The sequence below is a fragment of the Urocitellus parryii genome, chromosome 9 (genome assembly GCF_045843805.1).
Source record: "Urocitellus parryii isolate mUroPar1 chromosome 9, mUroPar1.hap1, whole genome shotgun sequence".
Classification (NCBI taxonomy): Eukaryota; Metazoa; Chordata; class Mammalia; order Rodentia; family Sciuridae; genus Urocitellus; species Urocitellus parryii.
In genome coordinates this window covers 138636929-138652520 of record NC_135539.1, presented here as the reverse complement: position 1 = coordinate 138652520, position 15592 = coordinate 138636929, and the positions used below count along the sequence as shown (strand labels likewise).

The window sequence follows — 15592 nt, the reverse complement described above, 5'->3', positions numbered from 1 at the left end:
AAGAGAGAATGACCCTAAGCACTGGCCTTGGGGCTAGTCGTTCAAGTACAGGTCTGATTGTGCTATGAGATAGGCAGCATGGACAGAAACAGGGCAGACAGGAGGGCCACATGCCACACATCTGGGGAGTGAGGGTACAGCCCCTGCAGGAAGTAATGCCAAGGAACTGAGTCTTGAAAGATTAGGAAAAGGCAAATGAATTGGAGGAGAAACACAGTTCAAGGAAAGAAGAAAACATGAACATAGGTATGGAGACTTGCAGTCCCCTAGTTTGTACAGTAACTTGAATATTGTGAATGGTGGAGGCCTATCTAGCATGACACACTAAGGGCTGGTCTCAAATCAGAAGTGATAAAAATGGAGAGGAAGGAATCCTTTAGAGAGATGCTGAGGAGGTTGAATCAAGTAGTCCTGAGTGATGGGTTAGGTATAGATGGAGGTAAAATGATGCAAGGATGGTACCCAGTTGTCTTCTCGGTAGTTGGGTGGATGAGGTACCAGGAGGAGGAACAGGTAGAATGAGGTGTGGTAACTTTGAGCATGTTGAGGTTAGTTATATGTATTCAATAAGGAGGTAGATATATAGGTTGGGAGTTCTGGAGAGAGGGCTGGTCTCATGATTGGGTTGTTTGGTATTAATTAAGAAGGAAGGTATAGGTAAGATCACCAGGGTACAGATGCTGCTCTTTGAGCCCAAGTTTCTACTTTGTTTTCTTTTGGTTTTTGTTATGTCTTTCAGAACACAAGATATATTAGTTTCTCAGTATATTCATAATTATGTACCTAGGTGAATGGTCTCATGTCCCTAGACTACCTTAGGGGATCTAGCCTGTTTAATTCCGAGTTCATTTTTTTTTAAAATAATTTGTTATATTTAAAACACTTAAATATAATATATGTAGTTATCTAAAAAATGTCATTGTAGCTATAATGTAGGAGAGTATCTTTCTTCCACCCTTCCAGGTTCAGGCCAGGGCCCCTGCAGGAAGACAGATTAGCAAGAGAAAAAACATATTGTTTCTCAGCCTGAGGTTAAGGGTAATAACAAGAAAAACATACAAATGTGTTTTAATATGTTTTACATGACCCAGGGGCGTTTATACAGAAATAAAGACCCAAAGGAATGGTTAAACTGGAACAATCTTACACCAGAGCTGATGAAGAATGGAGAGGGTGAACTGTGATAGGACAAAGGGTGATAAAGTGGGTTAACAAGCCTGTTCATTCAGATTCTCTTAACACCCTTTCATCCTCTGAGATAATGATGCTCCTTTCCCTCCTACGTGGGTCTTAAGACTTGCTTCAGGGGACTAGGGCAGAGAATCATCCTTCCTGTTATTTTTCAAATTTCTTCAGTGTAAAATATTCAATATGCCAAGATGACATATTTTGGGCTGGCATATCCTGAGCTCCATAACTAGCTACATGTCCTTGGGCAAGTCACTTAACTTGTAAGTTCAATGGGCACAGATATTGCTATGATAAAATGCAGGGATGCACGGGAAGCACTCAGATAGCTCATGGTTCTTACAAACCCTGAATAAAAATAATGACGGTGGGGGCTGGGGATGTGGCTCAAGTGGTAGTATGCTGGCCTGGCATGTGGGAAGCACTGGGTTCCATCCTCAGCACTACCTAAAAATAAATAAAGATATTGTGTCCGCCTTAAAAAAAAAGAAAAGTAATGATGGGGGACGGTGGCTTAGCTCAGTGGTAGAGCGCTTACCTAGCATGGGTGAGGTACTGGGTTCGAGCCTCAGCACCACATAAAAATAAATAAATATGTCCATCTACAACTAAAAAAAATTTTTAAAGTAATGATGGTTCATACTTTTAGTCACTAGATTTTCATCTTAATCTCCACTTGGAGCACATGCAAGCATGAGATACATAAAAGCATCTGTGAAGCAGAGAAGCCCATGTACACTCATTCACCCATTGCCTTGTCAGATTGCTGTGGCAATACTGAGTGTGTACAAGTGCTGAGCTCACAGAGTGAGGGGGTCATCTCCACTCTTGCCATTTGCCACTTCTACCATTCTATTGAATTAGGATGTATATTTGTTGGGAGGAGAGAGGAGAGCTGTGCAATCTATTATCACTTTCTCTCAAAATGTGGTTTGTCCATTTAATATATCAAGGCTCCCATCTTGACATATTCATTTTTTAGAAACAAATTCGATTGCTAATACATGGGCTAACCCATATAACTCCTTTGCTGAAAATAATATTTTCATAGTGACAGCTGGTATACTACACCTAGCATTCTATATAACATGAATATGCCACAGATTGCAAATTTAATAGAAAATTAGAGATAAGCCTTAGAAGGAAGAGGCAATTCACAAGATGAATACAGTACCTCTTTAAAAAAAAAAAAGAAAAAGAATAACAAAACACATACATGAAGATTTGAAAAATGCTGATCTAGCTTAGGGGATCAAGGAATAGTTTAGATTCTATATGTCTTCATTTTAATGAGATCAATTTAAAATTTTAAAAAACAGGCTTGTACTAACATATGTTTATCCCTGCTGCTCAAGCTTGAAATGCTTGTGAACATTATATACACCGTCCATGGCAGAGAAGGAGAGACCTGAGACAGCATTCCCTCTTCAAGCCTGTGTCACAAGCATGGCTTCAAGAAAGCAGCTCTTACATTTGACACTATAGCTGAGCTGCCAAGGGAGTAGCTGCTTGAACTGTTTGGTTGCAGAAGAGAGTACTTGCCACTCAAAAGCTGAAAAGGCACATGTGCTTTATTATCACAAATGTGTATTTAAAAGTGACTGTTCTTGAGGCAGGTTTGGGGATACTCCACCTCAACTCAAATCTGTGAATTTTAGATTCTTTCACCGCAGGTGGCAGGCACATGCTCTGGACCAGATATGTGTGGAAAAAATGGTGAAGGATAGACCTTCTCATAAGATAATTTCTTAGAAACTGTATTAATTGAAAGGTAGCAAATTATAGTGCCGGAAGTGCTGGCTTCCATGCTGTGCTTCTGCACTTTGAGATCTTGCCTTCCTGGCTCCGTCTCCTACAGCTTTTATGATGGCAAGCTGCCTCAGTCTTTTCAGCAATTGACTGGACATGTTGTTAGACCTTGATATTTTCTAGAGTCTAACAAGATCCCATTATTTTATGATTCTGCTATCAAATCTAGAGTATTTTTTTTCCATTATGGGCAACACTGTATTGAGGGACACTATCTAAACAAGTGTATACTTGGGGCAGCAGACAGAATTGTGTCTGGAATAGTCTAGAAATTAGCTTGGAGGAGATGGATTTGGAAGTGGGCATGATTAGCTTAGAGAAAAGAAAATTAAGACTGTCTTCAAATAATTCTATTAATGTCACATGGAAAAAAGAAGTATACTTATCCTGTTATTATAAAATATATTACTGATGTAGATCTTCTGTTAAGTGCTCTAACCACAAAAGAAACAAGGGGGTGGGGACAGAAGAAAATCTGTGGAGATGAAGGTTAAGTTTTTGACATTGATAAAGATATTGGTTTCATGGATGTATACTTATGTTCAAATGTATGATTATATTACACAAGTATACACCCTGTACATTAATTGCCTACTACTTAAGCCTGGCGAGGTGGCACAAACTTGTAATCCCAGTGAATGGGAAGGCTGAGGTAGGAGGATCACAAGTTCAAGGCCAGTCTCAACAACCTAGTGAGACCCTGTCTCATGATTTAAAAAAAAAAAAAAAAAATGTGTGGAGTGGATGGGCCTCAGTTGTAGCTCAGTGGTTGAGCGTCCCTGGGTTCTGTCCCCTTATCACAGATATCTGTAACTTTCTGTATGCCAATCATGCCTCAATAAAGCAGTTACAGGGGGCTGGGGATGTGGCTCAAGCGGTAGCACGCTCGCCTGGCATGCGTGCGGCCCGGGTTCGATCCTCAGCACCACATACAAACAAAGATGTTGTGTCCGCCAAAAACTGAAAAATAAATACCGAAATGTTCTCTCGTTCTCGTTCTCTCTCTCTCTCTCTCTCTCTCTCTCTCTCTCTCTCTCTCTCTCTCTTTAAAAAAAAAAAAAAAAGCAGTTACAGATACTGATAGATAACTGAATCCACTAAGTAGAAACTTTGGATTTCTGGTTTACTCTGTGTAGTTCTTTTCTAGTAAATATAAACGTGTAGTAATAAAACAGGTAGGCTCCTGAGCTACTAGTCAGTGTAGATGTGAAACAGATAAGGTGATCGATCACCTTTCCACGAGGATGCAGAAGTTCTCACATGAATCTGATCACGAGGATAGGAAATGAGGTGTTGGTGATGCTGCCAGGTCTGCTCAGAATGCTATCGTATCACTTTGGGAAGGGGAAAGTGCTGTCTTCTCTTTAAGAGCAAACAACATCCCTCCTGGAACTGTCATAACATCAGTCTCACCAGAGATCAGTGCTTTCCCTGCAACACCCAGTAGTCTATGGGGTTTTATAGGAACATGCTTTTTCTTCAAATTCCTATAGATCTATAACCTGAACGCCCCACTACAGGGCCAGTTAATTATGTAGTATCTTTATTTTGTGCTCTGATTCTTCCACATATGAGTTCCAACTGTAAAATAATGAAACACCTTTTCCTGGGAGATGGCGTCTGAGCTCAGTATCATTACATTTCATTTCAATCTTTTCTTCAAGTGCTTTGGATAACCCATAAAGTTGGAAGCAGGGTCTACTGTTTCCTTCTGTATCCAGGATCCCGTAGCACAGCACTGAACAGAATTAAGACTTTGACTGGAAGAGCCAATGTGACTTCCGCAGGCACCCACAGCACTAAGAGACCCAGGCTACTTACTGTGTCATCCTTCTCTGTCCTGTTTGTTGGCTCTTAGGAATTTAACAAATCATTGAGTTTTCCTTTTTGAAAAAGTCACCCATCTGACGAAGAACTAGTAGCTAGGGAAGGACATTTACTCTTTCCTTCTCATCCCTGAGAAGCATTGCTCCTCTTGTTAACATGTCTGTGTCTTAAGAGTGAACTGAAGAGGCAGGTGGTCTCCTAGGAACATGTTCTATCTGTGTTTGGCTGACTGTCCTATTATTAGGATTTCCAGAGCCCTTATCATCTTTCTGAACCCTATTCCAAATGAACACAGTGCATTTTATACATTTTCTCTTCTGTATGACTTGCTGGTAAGAATAAAAAAAACAAGTGTTTCCTAAGTATCTGCCTTGTGCTGTGCACTGTGTGAGTCTTCTTCTCCTTCTCCTTCTCCTTCTCCTTCTTCGTGGTGGTGGTAAGGATTTAATCCTAGGCCTTGAGCGTGCTAGACAAACACTGTACCACTGAGCTCCCCTCAGCTCCAACCCCTGAGAGATTCTTTTATGGGCACAACTTATTATATTTTCACAGCATCTGGGCCAGGTAGGTGATGTTGCTTTTCTACTCAGGCTGCAGGAGTGTTAAGAAACTGCCCTGTCATTTAGCTAGTAAATACAACTAAAAGATGGTGTAATTAGCAACGTCCTGTTTTTCTCCTGAAGATGTCTAATCCTCACTCCTCATAGCTTTGGGATAGGCCTGTCCCACCAGCTCAAGCCTACCTCTGCTCCTGCTGTGGATGGCCACAGCACGCCCAGGTTGTGGCAGGCAGCGTGTCCCTCCTTTTGGCACACCCTGTTTTATCTCTGGATATTTCACTGCAGGTTGGAAAGTATTTCCTTTACATCTTTGTAGCCATGGAATGAACAACCTAACATGATTATTATTGGGGAGGTGTATGAGTTCTTAATTATGGGTTTGCGAATTAAGTCAGATATGCTTTTTATATTCACAATGGAAATGTACTGTGTCCAGAAGGTGATCTGGAGTCATGACACAGTGGAGTCATGGCACAGGAAGAACACTCTTCAGCGCAAGACTCCAATCAGGACTGCAGCACTGCCTGCTTCCATCATTCCAGAGAGTGTCAACGTGAGTCGTAGGCCATGGCTTTTGGACTGCTGCTGGCCCTCTCTTAGTCACTCTCTTTGGGTGTGAAGGAGTTCAGAGTGTGCCACCCCAAAATATGCCAGTTCTTTATAAGAACTATTTTGAGCTGGAGACAGTTGAGAAGAAGGAGGCACAGGACAAGTGTCTCTGCCTCAGAGTAGAACACCAGTGACCCTGTGAAGGGCCCCCCAGGCCTGAGTACACATCTCCCAGACCAGGAAGGTGTTAAGAGCCCTGTTGGTGGAAATGAGATGGTTCTGACAGTCTCCATGAACAGTCTGTGCAGACAGCCTCACCTGAGCAGCCCTTGTGCACGTCAATTTCCCTGCTGTGTACAGTTTGTCACTCCAGAAGCTCAAAGTTCTCTTCCTTTGTTTGTCTTGTCACTTCCCTGCAAAATTATTGTTCTTTGTTGAGATGCTGTATAAGCTCAAGATCTAATTGCTTTTTTGAGCTGCTCGTTACTGAATCTCTCCTAGCCACACACTGCACGTATTGGACTGCTGTGGTTTTCCTTTCCTCAGACTGTCTTTGATCAGACTTATTTGTGGAACCCAAGGCAGAGCACCTAAAAGAACAGAGAGAAAATAGTTTTCATCTTTTATAGGTGATTTATCCAGATTTCACATATTATCTTTGACTTGCTTTTAAACTGAACTTTCAGAATTAAATCTCTTTTATGATAGGGTAAGATAATTTGGGTATTATTAACTGGTTAATTCAGAAGAGTTTTTATTATCCCATTTTTAGACTACTTTGTAATTAATATTTTTTTCCTCAGAGTGTTCTGTGATTTAATGCTGAATCTCATCAGCAATAAATAAATTATTGGGGGCTTGGGAGGAAAAGGAAGAAATACTGAGGTGAGGGTAATTGTTTAAGGGCTTCAAGAATTCCTGGAATCCATTCTTCCATTTCACTGTGAGGTTCTAAAGAGTTATTTGATGTTAAACATCATCCTGTTCTGAAAATAGGACCATTACTGAAAACTTGTGGAAATTTTAAAGGTACCTATGATGGATGTTTAAGGAGCAACATTGTGAAGCGATTAGGGCCTCTGAAATTCATGACCACCTATTATAGAACCGTTTACATAGCATTCTGTTACATGTGCCTAAATATTGTAACTACTTGGTTTGCTTACTAGGTATGATAATTTAATCCAGGTATGATATAACAAACCTATAATCCCAGCTACTCAGGAGTATGAGGCAGGAGGATTGCAAGTGCAAAGCCAGCCTGGGCATCTTAGTAAGCCCCTGTCTCAAAAAAAAAAACAAACAGTGGGGGGGGGGGAGGATGGGGCTACAGCTCTATGATAGACAGCTTGCCTGGCACGCAGAGGCCCTGGATTCAATCCCTAGTGCTACACATACACACAAACATGTATCATATTTAATAACATTCAATACTTAGTCCATATAATTTTAACTTCTTTTTTGAGCACTAAGGCCAAACCATACATTTCTAAAATCATTTGCTTAATCATTACTTCTTTTTACCAGAATCATTTTGTGCAAATTCTTTGTCTCTGGTTTATATAAATGTTTCTGAAAGTGTTTTGTGGGGCCTAGCTAGTCAGATCAAAAATGGCCCCCCACTTTAAAAAGCAGATCAGAGAAAATCCTGTGAGCTAAGAAGTTGCTCTGTTCTTCCTTTACCTTCAAACTGCTCCCTTGTTCCTAAATGTGAGATGTCTATGGCTGTGTTCCTCACCCTAATCCTGCAGCAGCAGTCTTTTCAAACAGAATCTAAAGCAGAATGAAAGTATGCAAAGTAAAAATGGAGCTGTGCTGTGTGCTACATGTGTGTGGTGTGTGCATATGTGTGTGTGGTGTGTAGTGTGAAAGGCCCAGTCTCCCAGTTCTAATAAAACCTACCCCAACCCTAGGCAGCCCATCAGAGGTTTCCTCTAAAACCTTAGGGACTTGGAATACACAAACACTCACACACACACACACACACACACACACACTATTCTAATGCTTTTGACCATTTGATTAATAAAATTTTTAATTTGTATGGTTTTTAGTTTTGGAAGAAATAAAAGTCTTGATGGTACTCTATCAATATCTCATTTAAGACATTTTGTTCAATAATATTTTAAATATTTTTTTAAGTTTTATTTTTCATGAGATTTTGGGAAAAGAAAACCAAACACTAGCTGGGCTCAGTGGCGCATACCTGTAATCCCAGTAGCTCGGGAGACTGAGGCAGGAGGATTGATAATTCAAGGTCATCCTCAGCAATTTAAGCAAGGCCCTAAGCAACTCAGCAAGATTCTATCTCAAAATAAAATATAAAAAAGGACTAGTGATGTGGCTTAGAGGTTAAGTGCTCCTGGGTTTATTGTCCATACCAAACAAACAAGAAACCAAACATTATTTTGTTAATGGAGGCAATATCTCCTTTCCTATTTCTCTTTAATCCTAGTTCCATAATTAATCTATATCTTGCACTAAGATAAATCTGTTTCTATTTAGTTACTTGCAGATTTGTAGCTCTTTTTGTCATAACAGAAAACTAAGACTCAGAAATAACTTGCTCTAGCCTCTTACTCCATTATTCCTTGTACCATGCTAAAACTTGCATGAATATTCTGTTTTGGTGTTTATGAGCCCAATTACAAATTTCAGAATCAAGATGCCAAACATTAAGTACTCAATGGCTCGCATAAAGTTAAGAGACTGTCCCTAAAGGTCATCTTGTCCTTTTTTTTTTTTTAAATTTGGCTATAACTTATTACTAGCATCAGAGAAATTAATATAACACTTTAGCATAAAGATTGTAAAATGTTAAACTACATTTAATTTCTGATTTTAGCAGCATTGCTGGGGAAGGATTAATTTGACCAGAGAGTATCAAAACAGTGTTTTAAACTGCTGTTGTTATTAGAGTCTATGGCATAAGAAAGTTATTTTTGCTTTGAGAATCTCAACTTTAGTAATTTCTTATATGTCTGTTCTTAATATTATATTGTAGATTTTTATATTTTATCATATTGTATGTGGAAAAATCTTGCTTTGAATTGCGGCCTGCCTTCCAGCATGCTGGAATGCTGTTGCACATCCTGGCACTGCAAAAAGTCATTATTATTGCATAAACACTTCAGCTTGAGGGTGTGTCTCTTGAATGCTGGGTCCTTGCTCTTCTGTTCATATTCTGTCATTCTACCCTAGCTGCTCTTCTGTAGATTTCAGTGATCTAACAAGGATCTGAGCTTCCCACTTTAAACGCATGGAATGAGATCAGACTTTTATCTGTTCTCCTTGTTAGAAAGCAAGAGTGAATAGGTCAGTCTTTTAGATGGCTGGTTGTCTGATTTTTCTGTGAACGATACATGTTAGGAGAAGCTAGTTCGTTCGTCTGTGGGTTTAAGATTCAACAGCATAAGCTGTCAGACTAACACTGATTGAAGGTGGACTGAGATGGGGAAGCGCATCTGTCCAAAGGCTCGCCATTGGCTTCTTATTACAGCATTCTCCCTTGAGACACACTCTGCATGCTCATTCACCTTCCTCCTCCTCCTCCTCCTCCCTCCCCTTCCTTTCTTACCCCTTCATTACTGATTCACAGCAAGAGGCAGAGCAGCAGTAGCAGCAGCAGCAGTGGCAGCAGCGGCGGTGGCAGCAGCAGCACTGCTTGTCACGAATCGAGGATTGCAATGAGCTCATCCTTTTCTCCTTGCAGCTTCACAACTGCCCTGGCTTCCTGTCCTCACACGCAGCAGAGATAGACACACACGCTCTCTCTCTCTCTCACACACACACATAGCACACACACACACTGGAACGTACCAGACCCTTCCAAGCAGCTTGTCCGCTTTCACACGTGTGTCTGAACTCCTGCATCACTCTTGGCCATTTTCTTGCATTTGGTTGTTTTTGCCATTTTTTATTTAGATCAGCATTCGATTCCATTTTCATTTTGAGTCTACTTTGGGGCTCTTGCTCAGTGGATAATTTAGCCAAGATGTTTTTCTCGTGGCGACATTAGCTGACAATTCCCACCACTGACTGTCCTGTGCATCCTCCTGGGGAGACATCAGCCTGGCTCCCCTCCCACCGCAGTTCTTAAGATTGTGGATAAGAGACCCAGCTTTCTCATTCTGGATACCTACTTACTGCTCATGGAAGAAGGGGTGCCCTGCCCAGCCCCAGCTGCGAAGCTCACCCCTCCTGTCAAAAAGTCCCAGGACATGCACGACGAGAGGAGCAAGCTGGTGAATGAGTATGCGTGCCGGGTGCTGGAACTTCTGGGGATGGGGCATCGGCTGTTTGTGCCTCGGCTTCTGGCGGTGAGACTGTTTTTCACTGAACTTCATTTGTAGAGAATCTGCTGTCTTCTGTGAGAATGTATCCCTGGAGGAGGCTTGTGATCTCCTGCTTTCTTCCCCTTCTCCCCTTTCTACTGAGAAGGAAGGGCTAAGTGGCCACTGCTGTGCTGCTCCTTTGGAGCCTGGTCCATGCCACTCCTTAATTGGCTGGAGGAAACCATGGCTCTCTTCTCAGAGCCCAGGGTCACATTAGTGGCATTATCTCTATGGAAGCAAAAAAAAAAATATTTTCCGAATGACTAGGCTCAGCAATAAAGCAGAATGCCCAAGTGCTTGCTATAGGCATTCTGTTATTTATGTCTTCAAAGGGTTAAATTTTACAACAGACATAGCCACACATGGAGACTTTGTGTGGCTTGCTTTCTAACCTCCCCATTTGGTTGCCAATTTGATTTTTTTTTTTCCCTTGGTAGGGAATTTTATGACCTAAGTATCCAGGGGTAGGGAATCGTAGGTTTCCCTCCTGGAATGACTGAACTGTGTGTTTGTAAAGCAGCCGAAAGCTGCCGAGTATGTGCTGTGAGTCTGGGAAGTCAGGCTTGCTTGTTATTTGATTTCTCGAACAAGAGAAAATCATCCTTCCTCATATCCTATCAAGGGTTAAAATTAAATACCCACAATCACTGTTGCAGGGTTCTCTTTAGTGGTTTGAGAACCATACCTAGCAACTATTCTATAATGTAATTGGTCTGCGGTAGTCCTATACCATTATTTGGTAGTTGAAGGCGAATAGTTCAGCTTCGTCTGTTTTACCGAATGGAGTTTAATGCCCTTCCAGACTGTTCCCTTGTTAGGGTTCTCTCAGATCCCAGGCTCTTCAGTACAGTATTTACTTGACTGAATTTAACTCTTGCTCTCACGTATCTTCCTTCAGGATAGTTCATCTGTGCTTGTACTTGTCTTTACAGCTATATTAACACAGTCTTCAAGGATACGTGTTAATATCGTCTCTACAGTGGAATTGCAACAGACATGTAGGTGGCCATTTATGTAAGGAATTTCCCACCCTGAAGAAAGTCTGTTGATCTTTGCCAGATGAAGTTAGATGCAATGGCCAGCATGCAATTTCAGGGACGTTATCTTTGAGAAATATAGTTCCTTTTCCATTTAAGGAAGGAATGTTTGAAAGCCAAATACATATGTTTTGATACCTTGGTGAAATCATTATTTCCCTGAGTCACATTTTTTTTATTAGTAAAGGAGAAAACTGAATAGTCATGATTCATTTTATTTCAGGGATTTTGACACTATCAAGTGCCAAGGTACATTTCAACAAATTCTCTGCATCTCTGAGGAATCAGGCTTGGTGTGGTGTATTTCCATATCTTAGAGACTGCTTAACTTTGTGACTCAAGGGCTTCTCCTGGTGACTTTCCAGTCATCTGGTGCTGCTTCTCTTTGGCATTTAAGTTTGCAGGTTTTAAAGAAAACATACATTGATAACTAAAATTATCTCTCATACTCAAATCTGCATTGGGTATGAATTTAAACTGCCTCTAGTTTAAAAAAAAATCAGCAATGGATTCCACAAGGAGTTGGGTTCCCAGGCTGAGGTCTTTGGGAGGTCCTCCCTAGCTGTCTGTGGCAATTGTGCCAAGTCTGGCTGCCACATCAGGCATCTGAGGTCGCGCGTCCCTCAGGTGGTGGCAGACTCTTAGCCTTCAGAGCCACTTCACTATGTGTGAAAAGCGTGTGCTGAGTTGTCAGTGAGGCCCTTTGGAAATCTCTGGCCTTGTTATAGACAGTCACACGCTTCTCACAGGGTTATCGATGGAACCAGGGTAGTCAACATTGCCCTTTAATTAGCAGCATGGCTGTGAATTTGGATCTGCTATCCAATGAGTAACTGCTCAAGTTTGGCATGTGTTCCAGGGGCACATAGACTTGTTTGGCCTGGTGCTGTTGTTGGTCAGTGGTCAGTCTGCACAGGGCGGTCCTGAGAGGAATCCTGCCACGTGTGGTGCTGCCCACTTTCCATCCAGTCACGAAAAAAAGCACTAAAGTTTAAGACACATGTGAGCGTTTTTAGCCTTATTTTAAATGTTTCTGAGTAAAATGTGCACAAATACCTTATTTTACTTTAAATTCCCAGGAAAGTTTTTCATTATCAAACAAGTTAATGTTTTTAAAAAGAATCAAGACAACATTGTAGATTTGGACTCTGAGCCCTAATTATTGTTCCCTGATTCCCAGAGGAACCATCAGACTACTAGAACACTAGTTTGTGTAAATCCTATTTAGAAAGAGGCCCCTGACTCAATGGAAGATGCACATTTGCAGGGTTTTCTTGTTGCCCTTCAAAGCTGCACCCAATAAAGAACACATTTCCTTTAGTAAATCAGGACAAGTACTTTGTTTTAGATATAACCACAAGTCAACAATTCCTGTGTTGATTCACCGAGTATTCCTTTTATCGAAATTAAAACATGGGAGAAGGAGATACAAACATCCTATATATCAGCTAGTAGTGTCTCTCTCTTCTAAAGCTCTGCTTCCAAATGACTCTCAGACTTCCAAAAATATTTTTTCATAAATAGGAATCCTATTGGACATCATAACTGAAGGAGGAAAAAGCCATTTGGGGTAAATGTAATACAGGTGTGGAAGAGAAACACACTTATGTTTTTTTTTTTTTAATAATCCCTTAAGGAAATTCAAACCAACAATTTACTACCTATTAGAAGCCCTTAAGGAGAGATTTATAATCCAAGAGTAGTGAGAAGTTCAGAATAGAAGCATCTGCAGCTAACATTCAGATGTTAGAACTGTGCTTCTTAAAAAAAAAAAAAAAGTTACTTTAAAATGTGAGATTTTTACGCTGAATTTTTCAGTGAGAAAAACACATTCAAAATGGTATCAGCAGTGACACGTAACAGAGTGCATTCTCTGTAAGTGTGTGAGGTTTGGAAAAAGAAGGAAAGCTTTTACTCTGTTCATGTTCAAAATTTTGTCCTTGAACCCCTGGAATTTTTCTTTTTGTTATATACAACATAAGAAGTAAGAAGTTATTATTGATAATTATATGTTAAAATTAATGTCGGCTATAGTTTCAATACTGACACTTTGTGCACTTTCCACAGTGAGTTCAAAGGACTTCCAGGCCAAGGAGGGTTAAGAAAACACACACACACACACACACACACACACACATGCATGTACACGCTCTAGCCGCCCAGTTAGTAGCCATTATAAGATCATATTTCTTATGCTGTCAAATTGCATCCTAATTTTAGTTTGTAGACTTCTTAAAACATTAATTTTAGGCAGAAGTGAAAGAATAGAGGAAAAGAGTGTCTCCCCTTTTTATCTCTATTGCTCACGACCATAAAGATTGCTTCCTGAAGAGACATTGTAACTTTTAAAAGAAGTTAAAGACCAAACACAGAGGTTGCCATGTATACTTCTGATAACCCTCAAAATTCAAAAATTAACTTTCATCTCAAAATAATCTCTAAATATACTCCCTAATTTATATTATATATTATTTTATTGCTTGTAAACTTGAAGTAGAACCTTTATGAATTTATGGAGCACATTTGTGTTGATGTCTATGGTTTGCTGGGTAGTTTGCTTAATTCATTTTACTGAGAGAAGTGCAGACGATACTTACATTACATCTTTTCCCTCTGGTATTTCTTCCTACCTTCTTGAAAGGAAATAAAAGTAATAGAAGATAGGGCTTGTTTAGGGTTAGGGATGTAGTTTAGGTGTAGAGTTCTTGCCTAGTACTCACAGGCCCTGGGTTCAATTCCCTGTATTAAAGAAAGAAGGAAAGGGAAGGGAAGGGAAAGGAAGGGAAGGGAAGGGAAAGGAAGGGAAAGGAAGGGAAGGGAAGGGAAGGGAAGGGAAGGGAAGGGAAGGGAAGGGGAAAGGGAAGAGGAAAGGGAAGGGAAGGGAAGGGGAATTGTTTAAATGCCTTTAATTTTGAAGGTAATCTTTTATATAATTCAAATAAACGAATAGTGTCATCTTTAAAGATGCAGTTGGTAAACATATCTCAGATTATTTGAAAGGATTTGTTCAAAAGTTTGAGGAGCAAAAAGTGGGTGTTCATAGAGCCACTGATTCTCACAGGTGATCCTTTATCAGTTCTTATTTAAAACATTGAATTCTTTATTTTACAAGGAAGAAAATATGCCTTTGCTTATTCAGATATCCCTAATTCTTGTCTACATTCTCTTCTGGCTAACATTACTTAACAAATAATGTCAGGAGAGTAGTTGCACTTTCATTATTTTGTTCTTCCTTATTATCCTGTAGACGTTATAGAAGAACTAAGAATTTCCCAGTTGAAGAACTGTCTTTCCAGTTTACGTCAGCTTTAGCCTGACAGGATTCTAAACCAGGGGCTGGCGTTGTGGCTCAGCAGTAGTGCGAGCGCCTAGCAGGCGCGAGGCCCTGGGTTCGATCCTCAGCACCACATAAAACCAAATAAAGGTATTTGTCTAACTACAACTAAAAAATAAAATTTAGAAAAAAATTTTTAATAAAGAGATAATCCAGGAGCCAGTTTGTACAACCTCTTTTTGGTACTTGGTTTGATTCTTGAAGTCTTAGACTGCCTTTTAGGGATACCTTTTTAGAGCTTGGGCATTATAATCACAAAAATCATCTGTTAAACCTCTTTTTGTTGTCAGAAGATTAGTGTCAGACAATTATAAATGTAATTATAACCATTAAGTTATCATCTCCATAGCCAGATTATTAATAATTCGTATTTGTGAGAACTGGTAGCCTATTTTATTTTCATAGAAAGCACTGCTACTTATTCTTTAGAGTGCTATTATATTTTGTGAACCATATATATTTAATAAATAACATTCAGTATGATTCTAATTTTATTAAATATGAATACAATGTGTGTAGAAGCATTAGGCAAAAAAAGGACAAGTAATGTAAAAAAAGTTAATTGAGTTTTTTCTAGGTGGTGAGACCTTACATTAAACTTTTTAAAAAATGTCTTCCTTTTAGGGGGGCCATCAATATGTAGTCAGGAAAGAAAATGTATGACCCTTCCACATAGATACACACACATGAATTATAATTTTTTAAAAAAAGAAAATACTCTTGTTTTCTCTGATATGTGGATGCTGATCCATAGTGGGGGTTGGGGAGAGCATGGGAAGAATGGAGGAACTGAGGATAGGGCAAAGGGAAGGGAGGGGGCATAGGGGAAGGAAAGATGGTGGAATGAGGTGGACATCATTACCCTAGGTACGTGTATAAAGACATGAATGGTGTGACTCTACTTTGTGTACAACCAGAGACGTGAAAAATTGTGCTCTATATGTATACTATGAA

General features: G+C 40.0%; 1 protein-coding gene across 6 annotated transcripts in view; it reads left to right on the top strand.

The window, feature by feature from the left end:
- The window catches only part of Rabgap1l (RAB GTPase activating protein 1 like), a 628203-nt gene that overhangs the window by 464058 nt on the left and 148553 nt on the right, over nt 1-15592 (top strand). The window contains exon 1 of one of the 6 annotated variants that reach the window (XM_077803026.1): nt 10085-10252. The exons of the other annotated variants lie outside the window; for them this stretch is intronic. Coding sequence (XP_077659152.1) covers nt 10085-10252 — 168 coding nt within the window. Of the gene's footprint in view, nt 1-10084; nt 10253-15592 lie in introns of those variants that run through there. 6 annotated transcript variants of the gene reach the window in all.